General features: G+C 44.4%; 1 protein-coding gene across 1 annotated transcript in view; it reads right to left on the bottom strand.

Annotated features, from left to right (window-relative positions):
* The window catches only part of ank2b (ankyrin 2b, neuronal), an 86,726-nt gene that overhangs the window by 31,991 nt on the left and 38,421 nt on the right, over window positions 1-16,314 (bottom strand). The window contains 15 exon segments of the mRNA XM_079371637.1: window positions 1,015-1,102; window positions 1,105-1,112; window positions 3,665-3,889; window positions 5,774-5,812; window positions 6,825-6,928; window positions 7,369-7,453; window positions 9,166-9,307; window positions 10,537-10,609; window positions 10,832-10,930; window positions 11,020-11,118; window positions 12,028-12,126; window positions 12,271-12,369; window positions 12,739-12,936; window positions 14,563-14,661; window positions 14,871-14,969. Of these exon segments, the coding sequence (XP_079227763.1) occupies window positions 1,015-1,102; window positions 1,105-1,112; window positions 3,665-3,889; window positions 5,774-5,812; window positions 6,825-6,928; window positions 7,369-7,453; window positions 9,166-9,307; window positions 10,537-10,609; window positions 10,832-10,930; window positions 11,020-11,118; window positions 12,028-12,126; window positions 12,271-12,369; window positions 12,739-12,936; window positions 14,563-14,661; window positions 14,871-14,969 (1,556 nt within the window).

The following is a 16,314-nucleotide window of genomic DNA, read 5'->3' as shown; positions in this document are numbered from 1 at the left end:
AAAGACCTTACCTGATGTAAAAAAAACACCAACAACATATCTATAAGAAGCATGCAACGAGTACGATACAACAAGGGACAGATGTGGCTATTTAATGTAACTGCTTATATATGCATGAGATATGTCAAGGGTTCTGTGGCCTCGATGTATTCGTTGTTATTTTTGCAATTTTTAACAATCATGTACATGTGCCTTACGAGGGCCTCAGCTGACCTGGTGCAGACCTCTGCTGGACCTCCTCCACTGTCGCTCTTTGTTGACCGTGTTGTGTTGATTTCATATATAGCTGACATTGCTAACACTATGCTCCGCTAACCGAGTAGGTAAGGGTATGGTTAGCTGTCTAAACGCAAACTAGATTATAGATAACCATGCCGTACTGTACGGAACCAAACCGGACTGCTGGCTATAAAGTACTGCTGCTGCCCTCAGCTGATCTCATGTTATACTGAGATTAGTCTTTAATGTTTATTTTGTTTATATCTACTGAATTATTGGGCGGCAGTAGCTCAGATTATACAGACTTGGGTTGGGTACCGGAGAGTCGCTGGTTCAAATCCTGCTGCAGACCAAATCTAGAAAATGGGTCTGTTAGCTGGATAGCTGGACTCTTCATAACTCAAGGTCAATGACAGGTATTGGACGATCATTGAGCTAAACTAAGTGTCGATCAAATAAAACAGCAGTCAAACTCCACCAAGTTCTTTAGCTCCTCACAGGCCACAAAAACTTTGACATTTCACACATAAATAAAATAAAACATGTGATCTAAGACACACCTCTCAAGGAAAACAAAAACAACTGAGAACAAAACCACAGAAATGGAAAAGGCTAAGCAGAAAAGAGGGGATTCAAAACAAGGTGGAAACAGTAATGGATGTCTCGGCGGGGTACAAGACAGTGGAAATCAAAAGCACGTGCAAATGAAAGGTTGTGTTTGTGATCGGAAGAAATAAGATCGGCATCCATGGATTGTTTCATATGCATAACCAGAGATTTTTGTCTCCACCCTACCCCAGGAATTTTGTCCCCGGCGGGCCGAGCTGCAGGATTCTGCTAACCAAACTCTCCCCCTCATTAAGAGGCGGGGGGGCATTTGGAGGTGGAGTTTACTGTGTGATCGTCCAAACGCAGCAGTGAGGAAGAAAAGAGGACACGTCATGTTTTTGTTGGTGCAAAAAAAAAAAAAAACTGGGAATTGGAGCGTGTGAAACAGTTGAGTGAGGTTATAAACAGTGTGGTCATTTTAAGCTAAATGTCAGTGTGCTAACATTCAAAATAGAAAACTAAAACACCTCAGCAATCGTATTCTTTGAGTGTTTACATTAAAGGGGCAGTATGTAACTCTGCCCCTAGTGTTTAAAATGGGTACTGCAGTCTAAACTCTAATCATCACAGAGAGCTGTCTCCGCCCCTCCTCTCTAGAGTGAATGCTCACGCAGGTCACCATGTGGTGGACACTGTAGCTTCAGTGTTTAGCCAGCTCTGCATGTGATGGACACTGTAGCTTCAGTGTTTAGCCAGCTCTGCATGGCTCTGTAAAGCTTTCTGCGTTCTAACCTCTCTCCATGTTTCAAAAGGCATCTCCAACATTGATCCTAGTTTGAGCAGCTTTCTGCTGCTGGAGCTTATTAGAAACATGCAGAGGCTTTTTAGCTCGGGTACAATCACTTCTATCTGAAGCAGTTCCACTGCCCGCTTCCATCGCTGCAACACCTGTTCACCTGATAACTGCTCTCATATCTGGCAAACCCAGGGGCGTCCAAAACGGCCTTCAAAGCCCCGCCTACCTTCTCTGGTCCAATCAAATCCAGAGCATTCAGGAGCAGAATCTAAAGTTAGAAGGAGGACATACTGGCTGCCGCATTGTTGTCAGAGAAGCTTCAACACAGCATGTTTCCTTCATGATCACAGAGGAAGGTCAACCAAACTGATCTGCTCAAGTTGGAGTACAGCAGGCTCTTAACCATAGCTTTAACGCATACTGTGCCAAACCTCACCACTAGAGGGCAGACTTTGAGGCCACATATCAAACCAATCATGGTGCAGTATTCTGCAGGTGGAGTTAATAAGAAAGAAGCTTCTTCGTAGAGGGTTAGGGATCAGGTTAGAGAGCAGCTGTTATGAAAGAAAACAAGGCATGCTACAGAGCAAAGATTCACAGATCCCTGGTGCTGGGAGGAAAGCAAGAGCAGATACAGAAACAGGTTTAGTACGGCAGAGGCAGGGGTTAAATTAATCAGAAAGAAAAAGGGCAGCAAGTTGAAAGCTTCTTAGTAAAAGGGATAAACTGTAGAGAGGTAGCGTGTTTTTTTATGCTGACCTCTTCATCTTTGTCTGTTCCTTATAAAGCTGTGTTCAGACAAAAGTGTAAAATCTTTTATTTTGAAAAACACAATCCTGAAAAAAAGTCCATCCGTCCACACCATGTTCGGTTTATAACATCATCTGGAGTTGCACACCGCTGGGTTTCGCTCCTCTTCCTAGCACGAATCAGTACCAGGTCCCAGTCTGATGACCTCTTAGCTAGGATCAGTACCAGGTCCCAGTCTAAAGAACTGTTAGCTAAGATCAGTACCAGGTCCCAGTCTAAAGACCCGTTAGCTAGGATCAGTACCAGGTCCCAGTCTGATGACCTGTTAGCATGGATCAGTACCAGGTCCCAGTCTGATGACCTGTTAGCTAGGATTAGAACCTGGTCCCAGTCTGATGACCTGTTAGCTAGGATCAGTACCAGGTCCCAGTCTGATGACCTGTTAACTAGGATCAGTACCAGGTCCCAGTCTGATGACCTGTTAGCTAGGATCAGTACCAGGTCCCAGTCTAAAGACCTGTTAGCTAGGATCAGTAACAGGTCCCAGTCTAAAGACCTGTTAGCATGGATCAGTACCAGGTCCCAGTCTGATGACCTGTTAGCTAGGATCAGTACCAGGTCCCAGTCGAAAGACCTGTTAGCTAGGTTCAGTACCAGGTCCCAGTCTAAAGACCTGTTAGCATGGATCAGTACCAGGTCCCAGTCTAAAGACCTGTTAGCTAGGTTCAGTACCAGGTCCCAGTCTAAAGACCTGTTAGCATGGATCAGTACCAGGTCCCAGTCTAAAGACCTGTTAGCTAGGATCAGTACCAGGTCCCAGTCTGATGACCTGTTAGCTAAGATCAGCACCAGGTCCCAGTCTAAAGACCTGTTAGCATGGATCAGTACCAGGTCCCAGTCTAAAGACCTGTTAGCTAGGATCAGTACCAGGTCCCAGTCTGATGACCTGTTAGCTAGGATCAGTACCAGGTCCCAGTCTAAAGACCTGTTAGCTAGGATCAGTACCAGGTCCCAGTCTAAAGACCTGTTAGCTAGGATCAGTACCAGGTCCCAGTGGGGCGCTGCACACAAAATCGTGGCGCTGACAAAATGCAGCAAACACGACATGACTTTGATCTACACATTGACTTTGTCTGTCGCTGGGATTTTAAAACCAAAGTTGCTTCACTTGTCTGAACACATCTTTAAAACAAAGATTTTTTTATTTCTTCTGATTTTTAAAGGTCATTGGAATAAAAAATCCAAACCTGTCCAAAAAGAGTTATTGCACTGTCATGAAGTTTGACTAATGACTGTTTTATTTTTTTTTAAAAGCATTCCTTTACTCGTTCCTTCCTCCTGCAGTCTTACCCGAGGAACTGAGCTCCAGACGGCCCCACCTCGATGATCCTGCTGGCCAGACCCTCCCCCTCCACCATGGGCGGCATCGAAGCCAGACGGTGCCTCTTCACCAGCCGACACGTCACCCGTGTGGGAGCGCTGCACTTCCTTGGAGGGATGATGATGCGTAAGCCATTGTGACGGCAACCACGCATGGCTCCGCCCCTGGCATCCACCATGAAGCTGACCAGGAAGCTGCAGAGATTTCCAAAAATTAATCGAACTTGACCAAGAATATCTTATGATTTGGTGATGAGAATAAAGACACTGAAGCAACTCGGTAGACTTTTTTTTTTGGTTAGACTCGTATTTTGCCAACCTCACATGATAAAACCTCCAACTTAAATGTCTTTCTGTGATTTGTATTATATTTTCTAATCAAGGCCATGCAAACAGACAAGGTAAAATCTCAAATGTCTATTTATTTTACATTTTCTGATCATAGCCACGTAAACACAAAGGTGTACTGAAGTCGCTTTAAAGGTTTAGTATCTAAATTCTCATCACGGAATAGTTTGCGTGCGATGCATTAACCTTTACGTCTTTATATGTGAAACTCTTTGACAACCCCCCCCATGCACATGGATCACTTCGAATGAGGGGGTGTGTGTGAATGAGTGGGGGTATGTGTGAATGAGTGGGGGTGTGTGTGAGTGTGATGAGGTAATATTACAATTTGATACAATGCCCACTTCTAAAGTGACCTGAACTTTGTCTCAGTTAAAGGAAGAATTTGCAACCTTTATGATCCAGTAGGTGTCACCCTGGACAACAATATGAAACCAAAACAAATGGCTCTTTGGCCACGCCCCCTCCATACTGAAGTTTCCGCTCTGCTCCAGGAGCATTGCATTGTTGTGTTAGCATGCTAATGTAAGCACTTTTAAGTTAGCTCGTAGCTTCACATTGCACACAAATTGACACAGAATGATCATGTATGCATGTTCTTCTTCTTCTCTCTAGTCTTTGACTAAAACAGCTTTTATACACAAGGGGAGGAGCCGGCCGTCCCGTCCATGTAAACACAGCTCTTCTCCCTCACTTTGGAACGCCCTCCCCCTCCATGTCCGAACAGCCCCCACGGTGGAGTGTTTTAAGTCTCGTCTTAAGACCCATTTTTATTCCCTGGCTTTTTAACTTTGCGTGAGTTTTGTGGTCCTCTGTGTCTTTTACTTATTTTACTAGTTTACTACGTCTTTTATTGATTTTATTGTTTTATTTATGGAATCGTCTTAGAAATTTTTGTTTAATTGTTTTTATTATCATATGCACAGCACTTTGTAGACATTTCTTTGTTGTTTAAATGTGCTATATAAATAAAGTGGATTGGATTGGATTGTAGCATTTAAGTGTAACATGTCGCACATTCTTCCTTTAACCAAAACGTCACAGCTTTTAAAACACACACAGACAGAAAAACGTGTGTTAATGAGTTCAGCAACATGAGCAAAAAAAAAAAAAAACTGTTAACAGGCCACGATGAAGTCCTCAAACTGCTGAAAACTTCCCCCGTGGTTAACTTCAATCCAACATACGACAACACTTCAAAGCGACCATCATCCTAATTCTCAAGAGCAAACATGACAGAGTGGGTATGTTAGTGAAAGTGCACAGTTCACGCTGTATGAAATCCACAAACATGTCCTCGGCACACACCACCTCGCTTTTCTTGTTGCCCAGATGTCACAAATTTTAATCCTACGCACCTCGGCTTTGAAATGACTCACATGAACTAGAAGGTTTTAAGATCTGCTTCAACCAGCAGTAAACACAGAGGCAAGTCCCGATACAAAAGTTTGTCCCTGACTGGCCAAGGTGTTTGTTTAAGTGTGAGCTGGAGCAGTTCCAAAACCTTTAGAACATGTCAGTCTGCAGATATACTGAATGTATAATAGAGCCTCCTGGACTCCTGCCACCAAGTTTGATATTTTGAATATTTGTGATTAACGTGAGGCGATGTCTGAAGAGGACAGCGACATGTACACCTCTCCACCAGGAGAGCACACTGTGAGGGGAGGAAGAGAGCGATGAAGAGGAGGAGGAAGAGGAGAGTGATTAAACCAAGGTGCAGAAGGTCACCTGCTGTGGTCTCCATGATCATGGCACGGAGAGGATTGGCTAAAAACATCAAAAGCACATCAGAAAGAGACGAATCCAAAGTCAGGTAGGAAGAATTCAGAGGAGAGGAAGAAGAGCCCGGAGGAGAAAAAAACAGAAGAGGTGAGATCATCAGAATAAAAAAGAATAAAGTCACATGAAGTGAAGGAGGAGGTTATTGGTGACTCTTTGTACAGGAGTCAGAGATATAACATCTCTATTGTTTGAGGTGGAAAATCACAACATTAAAGGAGACGTTTGTAATATTTGATGTTTTAAATATTCAGTTCTTCACTGATATTTTCTTCGTACCAATTTTGACTTCCAGGAGATTTTGAAGCTCTCCTTGATGTACACGTATTACCATCATTTTTTATATTTATATTTAGTTATTGATCCGTTAAAAACACTGTATTATACAGTTCGTGTTAATCCAGGTGTTACAATTACATTATAATACTAAACAGCTCGTAAACTGGGCTTCACAACTTTGACTGCAGGCTGAGAGCTCAGCTAGCAAACTGTAGCTGTCAGGAGTTCAAACTCCACAAAGAGAACACAAACAGAATGCACTTTAAGAGAGACACAGCTGCGTGTGTTAAGACTCACATTTTGTCATGAAGCATTTGGCCTTAGCAGTATTCATATAAAAAGAAAGAGCATGTTTTTTAAAGACATTAAGTCAAAAAAGTAAAGAGCATCATAAAATCAAAACACAGCTGGAAGTATTTTTGTTAAATCTGATTTCAAGGAGGAAATGAATCATAATGAACCATAATGTGGCTGACAGGCGTTAAACTACAACATGACCAGAACTTCAAATAAACAGCTGAGTCAGAGAAACGCTTCACGGCTTCTCATCAAGATGCAGAGATTAAACAGATGGTTGTAACTCCGATTTGGGATTATTAAAGTCAATCCCAAACTGGAGACATACTTCAGTATATGTACGGATCCTTATTCCGACTTTTTTCTTTGTATATTTATTCGATTGGGTTGTTTGTTGTTGTTGTTCTTGTGTGACAGAACCTACCCGGAGTGAATGGGGCTGGAGGACAAAGCGATGTTGTCCAGGTTCTCTGTGCCCCAACTCAGGCGGTACGAATCCCTCTCGTTCTCTCTGCCAAGTGAAGAAACCTGAACAAAACAGGAAACCTCTCGTTAAGGACATAAAGAACAGGTTCTTCACAAAGTCTAGATCCAGTCTCTCTCTGTGTGAATGTGTGTGTGAGTCCTGACTGTCTCCAGTGAGGGAGAAGCTGGAGTCCTGCTGGCTGTGTTGTTGTCAGGCTGTGTTTACAAGGACGGATCGGCCGGCTCCTCCCCTTGTGTATAAAAGCTGTTTGAGTCAAAGACTATAGTTCTGTGTCAGTTTACATGCAATGAGAAGCTACAAGCTAACTAAAGAGCGCTAACATTAGCATGCTAACAGAAAGATGACACAGGTGACATGCAGTTTGAGTGGGTGCTGCTTGGGCTGAGCTCCTTCGTGCTAACTTCAGTGACGGGGCGTTTGAGGTGCGTCACTGCAGTATTTCGCCCTGGCTTTGATAAGGTGTGTTGTTGATGACGTGTACCTGACAGTTGAGCATCTCGTCCATGATCCCGTCATGTTTGGGGGAGTAGTAGCTGTGGTGGGTGGGCGTGAACGACCGGTCGGAGCTGGAGCAGAGAAGAAGAAAAGTGCTCTTAATATAAACGGACAGATTGACAGCCTCAAGGCTCGCATTGATTCAAACACTTCTGACACTTCACTAAAAGTTTAATATACCACCAGTTTGCACGCTAGTCTACTGACTACAATATGTACGCAACCATCAAATACTAAAGAGCTAACACAGAGTAACTGTGCTCACAAGGCGCTAAAATAAGAGCGGGGACAGTTTACAAAATGGTTTTAGTTTTAGTCAGGAACATGAAACATCAAATCTTAGCTCGACTCATTTTAAACATTTCATGTTCACATGTTACTCTGAATTACTCTAAAGAATAGTTTCTGTGGAGTGACGTAGATTTCTTCCTTAAAAGAAAAAAGTCATTCACTTTTTCAGCATCACTTGGTTTTCATTTCACAACATTATTTTAACAACAGAAGAAGAGCGCTGGAGCACGTTAATGCTCGGAGGACGGTGCTGGAATAAATGACATTTGATCTGATCGTGTCGCTATGTAAAAAAACACACAAAAAAACCCCATCCAAACAAAAAGGCTGTGATCGTCGGGGTCTGTCGGATTTATCTTCTTGGGACTATGACTGTCAAAACAATTCAACATGTCCTATTTAGATTTAAAAAAAACAGGATCTCAATTTAGATTTTAAAAAGCAGAAACCCTGAGCTGCTGGGAGAGAAGTGTTTAGTGCCGGCGCCTCCTGTACTGAGGCTCCTTTCCTGCACATCATTCACCTCTCTACCTCTCTGTCCCTGATTTCTGACTGTCTACTGTCCGACAATAAAGGCAGAAAAAAAGCCTCCCCAAAATTACATCTTAAAAAAATCCCAAACCCTGTTCAGGAGCCGGTCAACAGAAAAGTGATGGAAGGTGCCGGACAGATAAAAGGCCACCAGCGTCAGCACATACCTTTGAATTCGACTATGAAGGCATGAGAGGGGAGAGCGACGATGAAGAATGAACAGGACAGGTTGCACACACACACACACACACACACACACACACACAAACAAACACATACAAACAAACATATATAGAAGACAGGAGATTTAGTTGAGAGATGTCACAGGTTTCAGTTAGAACAAGCAGAAACAATCATCACACAGATACCCAGGTTCATTTATAATATACGTCGAGCGTGCAACATTTGAACGAGAGCACGGAGACATTCAAACTAAAGTTGAGGTCGCTGACACACCAAGCAGACAGCAACGAAGTCCAACTGACATCGCCTTTGTCCCGGCCAAAAAGATCAACAAGAGCACAGCTCAAAGACTACACCAACGCACGTTCTGCACACGCGTGAGAGGAAATAACTCTCCAGGCCAGCAGGTGGCGGTAGATCGTTGTTATGATACGAGAGGACCATTTTCATACCGATGTCGCTCACCACTCGTATTTTAGGAGGCCCAGTGATCGAGAGTAATGAGCGATAAAAAGGTTAAAAATGGCGCTCATCTGTCTTTTAGTGGAAAATAGAAAATGAAGGGCGGAGGAGACATATAAGGAGAAACCAAACTAACGCGTTAAAGTAGGGATACCGCAGCGGCGTGCTCAAAAGCCGGAGATAAATGAAGTGCCAATTAGAGAACTTCCTCTCAGCGACGCCGTTTCAACACGTCGGTCTAGGTAGGACGGACGATCTCCTTGGTGTGTCCGGGCCGCAGGTCGATAGGCTGACGTTGGCGTGCAGCGGTGCGTACCTGTCAGTGCGCCCCCCCTCCAGGCTGAAGCGCAGGTAGTTCATTCCATCCAGGTACTGCCCGGGGAGGGAGTCATCTCCGAGCTCTCGCAGGTCCTCGGCCCTCAGGTACTCTCCTCCGTCGCCCGTCATGGTGTCGTCGCCTGAGGGGAGCGGACAGAGCAGAGGAAGGTTTAGTGAGGACTTGGACTGGGAATGAGATTTACTGCAGACGTTTTCTGGCTTATCGTAAAGAAAGACGAGTAACGAGAGACGAAGCACATCAGGAAAACTCTAAATATGTTTGTCAGGTTGTAATCTTGTTCACATGTTTATATAAACACCAATACAAAGGAACCTGGCTTTGACTTGCTTTCTGAAGTGATGAGTCGGGATGTAACGACTCATCACAAGTTATTTATTTGACAGAAGGAGAGTGGAGACAGATGATGAGTGAAACAGAGTCCTTCAGTGCTCGTCAGTGTCAGTCAGGTGATCGGAGCTTCTCATTGTGCTGCTGATTAAATGCTGCATCATGCTGGTTGTTCTACTTGTGTAGCTCCCCGTCTTCTTGTCACAACTGCACACAGTTTTTGTCTCGTCTGTCTTGAAGCCTAAATGTTTCCACACCTCTGATTTAAAGGACGGCGGAGCGTCCTCAATTTCTAAATCTAAAGTACCGATGTGAACTGTGACACCTCTGAGTTGATTTGTAACTTTACATCCCGAGGTATGAGTCTTATGAATAAACAGATAACGGGACACTGAGCATGATCAAACAGGATTTATCGACACAACTCTTCTTCAAACCAGAGTTTAGTCTGTTATCTCTAAGATTACAAGGTAGAGCATGACCGTTAGTAAGCTTCAGAGTCGCTGGCTGTGTTTTCATGTTCCTCTTATGTGGCTCGAAGCATCAGACTGGAGTTAGTGACCACACGCTCATTCACCGTGCAAAACACACAACTCCTCTTCAAACCACGTCTTCACACAAAGCAGCCTCGTGCTGAATACCTTCCTCCTCCTCCTCCATCGGGTCGTCTGACATAACATCATCATCATCAATGGCTCTCAACACTGTGGGTGGACAGCACAGACACTCACCACTGCACCTCCTGAAATCTACTCATGGTTAGAAGAGAGCGCTGAAATGTTCTCAAAGTGGACCAGAAGCCCAACGTGAGGAAAACGAACACATGACGATAAAGAGGAGAAATAACCGTCTCGTTGTTCAGTTTGCAAACGAGCCTGATGAAGTTTCAGACCAACCAAACTCCTCAAAATATAAATACGACAGGACATCGAGTATGAACACAACAACTACGGCTCACTGATGACTCAAACATGAACTCAGTCCTTTGGAGTGATGCATTGTGGGTTATCGTTGACTCACCCTCTTCATCGGACACATCCAGCACTTCGGTCATGGTCTCGGGCACGTTCAGCTTGTGTTTCTCCGTCACCGTCTGGCAGGGAAACAGGAAACACAACTTAGTGTTGATGAAGCAAAGGCTGACACGCGCTCCACGGGTCATGGTGCACTGTGACATCATTGTGACATCACTGTGACATCACTCTTATCTCACCGGGATAATTAAAGGTTAAATCAATAGATTAATAGAAAACAAAATGGGAGTTTCGTTGGATGTAATTCCAGACTTTCAGGAGTGTGTGTGCGTGTTTCGTACCGTCGTCGTGGTGATGATCTCTTCGGTGACGACTCTCAGCGTGTCGACCACGGAGATGTAACCGAGCCGCCGAGCGATGCCCAGAGCGGTGTTACCGTTCTGGATGAGAAAACACAGCGAATGAGTGTGTGTCCATGTTTGTGTGTTCATACGTGTGTGTGTGTGTGTGTGTGTGTGTGTTGGCGTACCACAGTGATGGCGTTGGGCTTGGCGCCGTTCTGCAGCAGTACGTTGATGATGTGTGTGTTTCCTTGCTGCGCTGCCTGGTGGAGGGGTGTGTAGCCGTTCTGTGGTGGAAAGATTCAAAGGAATTAAGTGACAAAGACCTCAAAAGTAAAATCTTACAAAAGATGAACTCTGACAGCTGCTGCCAACAGAAATTGGTTTTAATTTAAGTTTTTATCACAAGAATGTTCCGGGAAAATGTCACAATCCAGTTTATTTATGAGGTGGTCGATACCGTCTTTAAAACACTGAGTGCTTCTGTGCAGAAAGGAGGAGAAACTCCAGAACATGAGAATATTTTAAAGGTCACATATTCTGTAAACTGCTCTCCTCCATGTTCCTCTGACTCTAACATGTGTCTCTAGTCTGTCTACAAACTCCCCAATGATGAGAGAAGTCCATCCTCTCTGTCTTCTGCCTGCTCCACTTTTCAGAAAATGTGTGCTCAAACAGGCCGTTTGGAGATTCTCCCTTCATGACATCACAAAGGGCAGTAGCCCCTCCCCCAGGTGGGTGACACTCCCACAGCTAGGTGTTTGTTCTGCCCTCTGAGTCTGCCTTCTCACCGTAAACAATAGGACATGGAGCGAGAAAGCACCGAGTACACCCGAGCCCTTCCAGAGAAGGGGCGTGGTCAGACACAGCTCATTTACATATTTAAAGCTACAGACACAGAAACAGCCTGTTCTGAGCAGGGCTGAAATAGAGGGGTTTATAGACATGATCAAATACAGGATCAGAGTGGATTTACAACAACACACTTCACACACATTACATACACGTTACATATTTACACTGGAGAGGAAAACCTTTAATAGATCATTGAAAACATCTGGTTTGAAGAGAAATGCCTAAAAAGCAGCATCTTCTAAAAAGCCATTATTAAAATAACATAAGAATCAAACATTGGATGTAACAGGAAGCACCGGTTTAATAAAGATCACAGTGATAATGATTATCAGCGTCCATACCTTCGTCTTCGCATTCACACTGGCTCCGTTCTGAAGCAGGAAGCTGACCATCTTGGCGTTTCCATAGTGACACGCTACAATTAACGGGGTGTAGCCCAACTGCGAAGACACCAGAGAACCCGTTATAGATAAAGTCCTGTTAAGAATAAACTCTTCAACGCAGTAAATTACGCCGTAATCAGCAGCGTCAGATTATTTGATAACGAGGAGGTGACAGAAAGGAAAAAGAAGGCAGGTCGGTACCTTGGTCTGCTGGTCCAGGTTGGCTCCGTTCCTGGCAAGAATCTCTGCGACGGACACTTTATCCTCCTGAGCTGCCAGATGGAGAGCAGTGAGGCCGCTCTGCAGGAAGAACACACACACACACACACACACACACACACACACACACACACACAACAGTCACTACATACATGGAGTCTGACATTGTGAGCAAGATCCAAATATTCCCTAAAAACAGCAGCTCCCGTCACACTATCGAGGCTTCATTCTTTTATTTTTGTGACTGTTAGGCTTTTATTTTGATAGGGCAGAGGATACAGTAGGGAACCAGGGAGAGTGAGTGAGAAAGGAGCAGCAGGTTCAGGTACAAACTGAAAATCAACATCTTGAGCCCGTGTTTGTCCGGTGAACTGTTCCTTTAATTCCCTCTTGTGATGCGCTCGTGTTGCGTTCAGGGTTTGTTGACATGAACCCGGGTTTCTGCCGTACCTTGGTGGCCACGTTGACCTGCGCCTCCTTGCTGATGAGCAGCGCGGCCATGTCGGCGTGTCCCTCCTGAGAGGCCAGGTGGAGCGGGGTGACGCCCTGCTTGGTCAGGATGTTGGTCTCGGCTCCGTACTGCAGCAGCACCGTCGCGATTTCCATCTGGTTCTTCTTGGCGGCGATGTGAAGAGGGGTGTAGCCGTTCTGATACGTCAGGAGAGAGGAGGGAAAGCAATTCAAAATAAATGCCTATTTAAGAAATGTTTACTTTTCCCTTTCAAAATAAGAGCTCGGTTTACATTTTAAACAGGAATCTATTCGTCGCTTGCTGTTGGTTCAGCTGCTTCAAAACAACCATCTTGTGTGCGTCAGACGATGAATATTTTCCCACAGGATTGTAGCTTTTTAATTCTCGATACAAAGTCGGTCTCTCTTCGCAAAAACGTGTACTTACAGGAATTCAAGATATTTTCTTAACGGTCACAATTTTAAATTGCATGTGCCAAAAATGATTAAAAACTCATCAAATACAATCTGGTCAATTTTAGACACATTAGAGGCTGTCTCTCAAATGAAGCTGCCAAGGTGTTCGTGCATGCTATAATTCTTTCCCACATGTCATATTGTATTACATGTTGGGGGCAAGCTGGTGAAACAGTCATTAAACCCCTGGAGTCCTTGTACAAACAAACCTTAAAAGTCTTCAACAAAACATCATCATTGCAAGATCCTCAAAAAACACAATCTCTTGAATTTTGAGAATTTTTAGCTATTTTCAAATGTGTGTCTTGTATATAAAATTGTAAATGTGTGTATGTAGATAACCTGCTATGTTTGTCACAGACATTTTATATTTTGTATTACTATGTTAGGTTTTATGCAGATTATGCTAAATCTGGTGCAATACATCAAATGGCAATACATAATATTGCACATGGTCCCTTTACAAATAAAGTTGAGAATAATAATAGTTTTTTCTCACAAGAAAACAGTTCTTTATATATATCTACGCCCCAAAACAACAACTCATTTCAAGAAGATAAAAACAATCAAATTCAAAGATTGTAAATTAATCTTTAAAAGATGCTCTGCTCTCTCTGAAAGATCTAGTTCCCCTCGAGACAATCAATTATTCCCATTTTCTTGTTCCCAACTGATTTTCACTTGATCCTAAAAGACACAGTGTCCACCTGGCGTTTCTTTTTGTGCTGACTGTGTGCTTTGTATAAAAGCGCTGCATGTCTGTCCCGTCTCCATGACAACAGTCTGTTGACGGCTGGTGTATGACCGCCACTGCTCCGTTACTCTTTACTGCGATTTTTGTTTCAGGTTGTGTCTTTTACCTGACCAGACACGGAGCGCGGAGGACGAGGGCACAACATGCGATCTGTCGGAGGGAAAGAGCCGCACACATAAAGGCAAAACGCTTGGAGAAAAAAAAAAGATGCTGGACGCTGCACTTTCCCTCCTGGCAGACCGCCTGCTGCTGCTTCGTCATTTCAATGTCATTGAAAAGAAGTGAAGACTCTGGTGGACACTTGATCCTAAAACTATCAGATTATAATCTGGTTTCCTGTAAAACAATCACACTCTTTCCTAATGTACTCTGTTTTCTACAAGTTGCTGACTTTGCCAAAAAAGTTTATAACAACCGATTGGTAAAGATACAGGAGGCTACGAATTTGTCCAAATAGATTTTACATTAAATCAAAATATGTAACCTCTGAATAATAATCTGTGCACACAAGCTATGGAGCGTCACCCTCCGTGTCCTCTCTTTGTCTCCAGCAGAGAGCGTGACGGGAGGGCCGAGTCACTGCAGGCTCTCACCTTGGCCATCGTGTGCGGGGACGCTCCTTTGTCCAGAAGCAGCAGCGCCACCTTCTGGTTATCATAGTGTGCTGCGACATGGAGCGGGGTGAGGCCGTTCTGCGAGGGAGGGAGGGAGGGAGAGCAAGTGTGGATTAAAGAGCAGTTAGTGAGTGAGAGTTAACATGAGAACACTGCAGGGAAACCTGGACTGATGAGGAGACGACGGACAGGTTCAAGGATTAAAGGAAGGTTTAATGTTTAATCAACATGAAGTCAACAGGAAGAAAGCGCACAGACCTAAAGATTCCTTTCAAGATGATAAATACCTTCCCCGCAGAATCCGGCGGCGCTTGACGCTGCAGCAGAAGTTTGGCGACATCCAGGCTCCCGTACTTAGCGGCCACATGCAGCGGAGTGAAACCTTTCTGTGGAGAGAAGAGATCAAGAAGCATCCGTTAAGACGATGACAACGGGAAAGCTTTAAGCCAATCAGAGCTGATGAGACAATGAACATGAGTGCAAGGGTCATTTTAATTTACAGTTAAAGAAGCCATTGTTTTAAGCTTCCAAATGTTTTAAGGTACAAATCGTTTGAGTAAACATTGAGATTCTGTGCATTCAGGTTTTTTGATTTGAAACCTTTTTTTAAAGCGTTTTGTCTAAATGGGTGAAAAGGATGAAAGCTTTTCGACTTCTCCTGTCGACTACTCAAAGCACTTTGACACCGCAGGTCACACCTCCAGCGAGACGCTGCACATCGCCGTCCCAGCAGCGGGAGCGTCTCGGTGTTTAGAGTCTTGCCCAAGGGCACATGGGACATGAGGCTGCAGGAGCAGCAGAAGGTCTCAAACCCCTGACCTTCTGCTGAAGAGACACCCGACTCCACCACTGAGCCACAGCAGACCTTTATACAGGTTTCATCTGGGCCCTGATGTGTGAGTCACTGAGGGATCATGATTCGTCTTTTCTGTGTTGCATGGAGTGAAAATCAAACCACACAGTCGTGTAAAAACAAAAACACACCGGCTGATTGAGGAAGCATATATATAAAATATTAGCACATCTATTGTTTCTGACATCATCGCCTCCTCGTTGAGTGTGACAAAACGATAACAAACCTCCACCTTGTTGTCGCGCTGATGCAATAACAATGCAACCTTAAACCACATCTCTATGATCAGCTCTTTAAAGTGACGCAGTTACACCAGCAGAGGGCGCTCTGCCACCATGTGTTCATGTGAACTGGAGCTGTCAGAAACCACATGACCACCGTGTGTTTATGACCCAGCCCTGCTCAGAGCGAGCGAGAGAGAGAGAGAGAGAGAGCAATCCTTTGTTTGTCCAAGCCAGATTAAATCTGGCGTTGGAGCTGATGGGATGAAGAGGAGGGCGAGGCGGCTTTATTTGCTCAGAGACTGAAAGATTGTGAGAGCGCTCGGATCGATGCAGAGCGTGCATGAAAACACATTTTCCTGATTTGTTTCCCCCCAAGGACGGCCACGCCCTTCATCCACCCCCCCCCCCCACCCCCTGGAGAGAAACGAGCAACATTAAGAGCGAGACGGGAGGAGAGCCGGCGAGCCGTGACGAGTACACCGCCTCAGAAAAGGCTTCGTCCCTCCTTTAATGCAGAATGAATATATTAGAAAAGGAGTCAGAAGCAGAATCATCAATCATTCATCGGAAGGGGGGTCAAACAGTCTGTTACCTCTTCATGTGACGCTGCAGGAGCAAAGCATCATGGGATAGCCTATTTCTTTAAGTGTACGT

This window comes from Symphodus melops (genome assembly GCF_947650265.1).
Source record: "Symphodus melops genome assembly, chromosome: 20".
NCBI classification, from domain to species: domain Eukaryota; kingdom Metazoa; phylum Chordata; class Actinopteri; order Labriformes; family Labridae; genus Symphodus; species Symphodus melops.
This window is presented reverse-complemented; position numbering and strand designations above follow the sequence as displayed.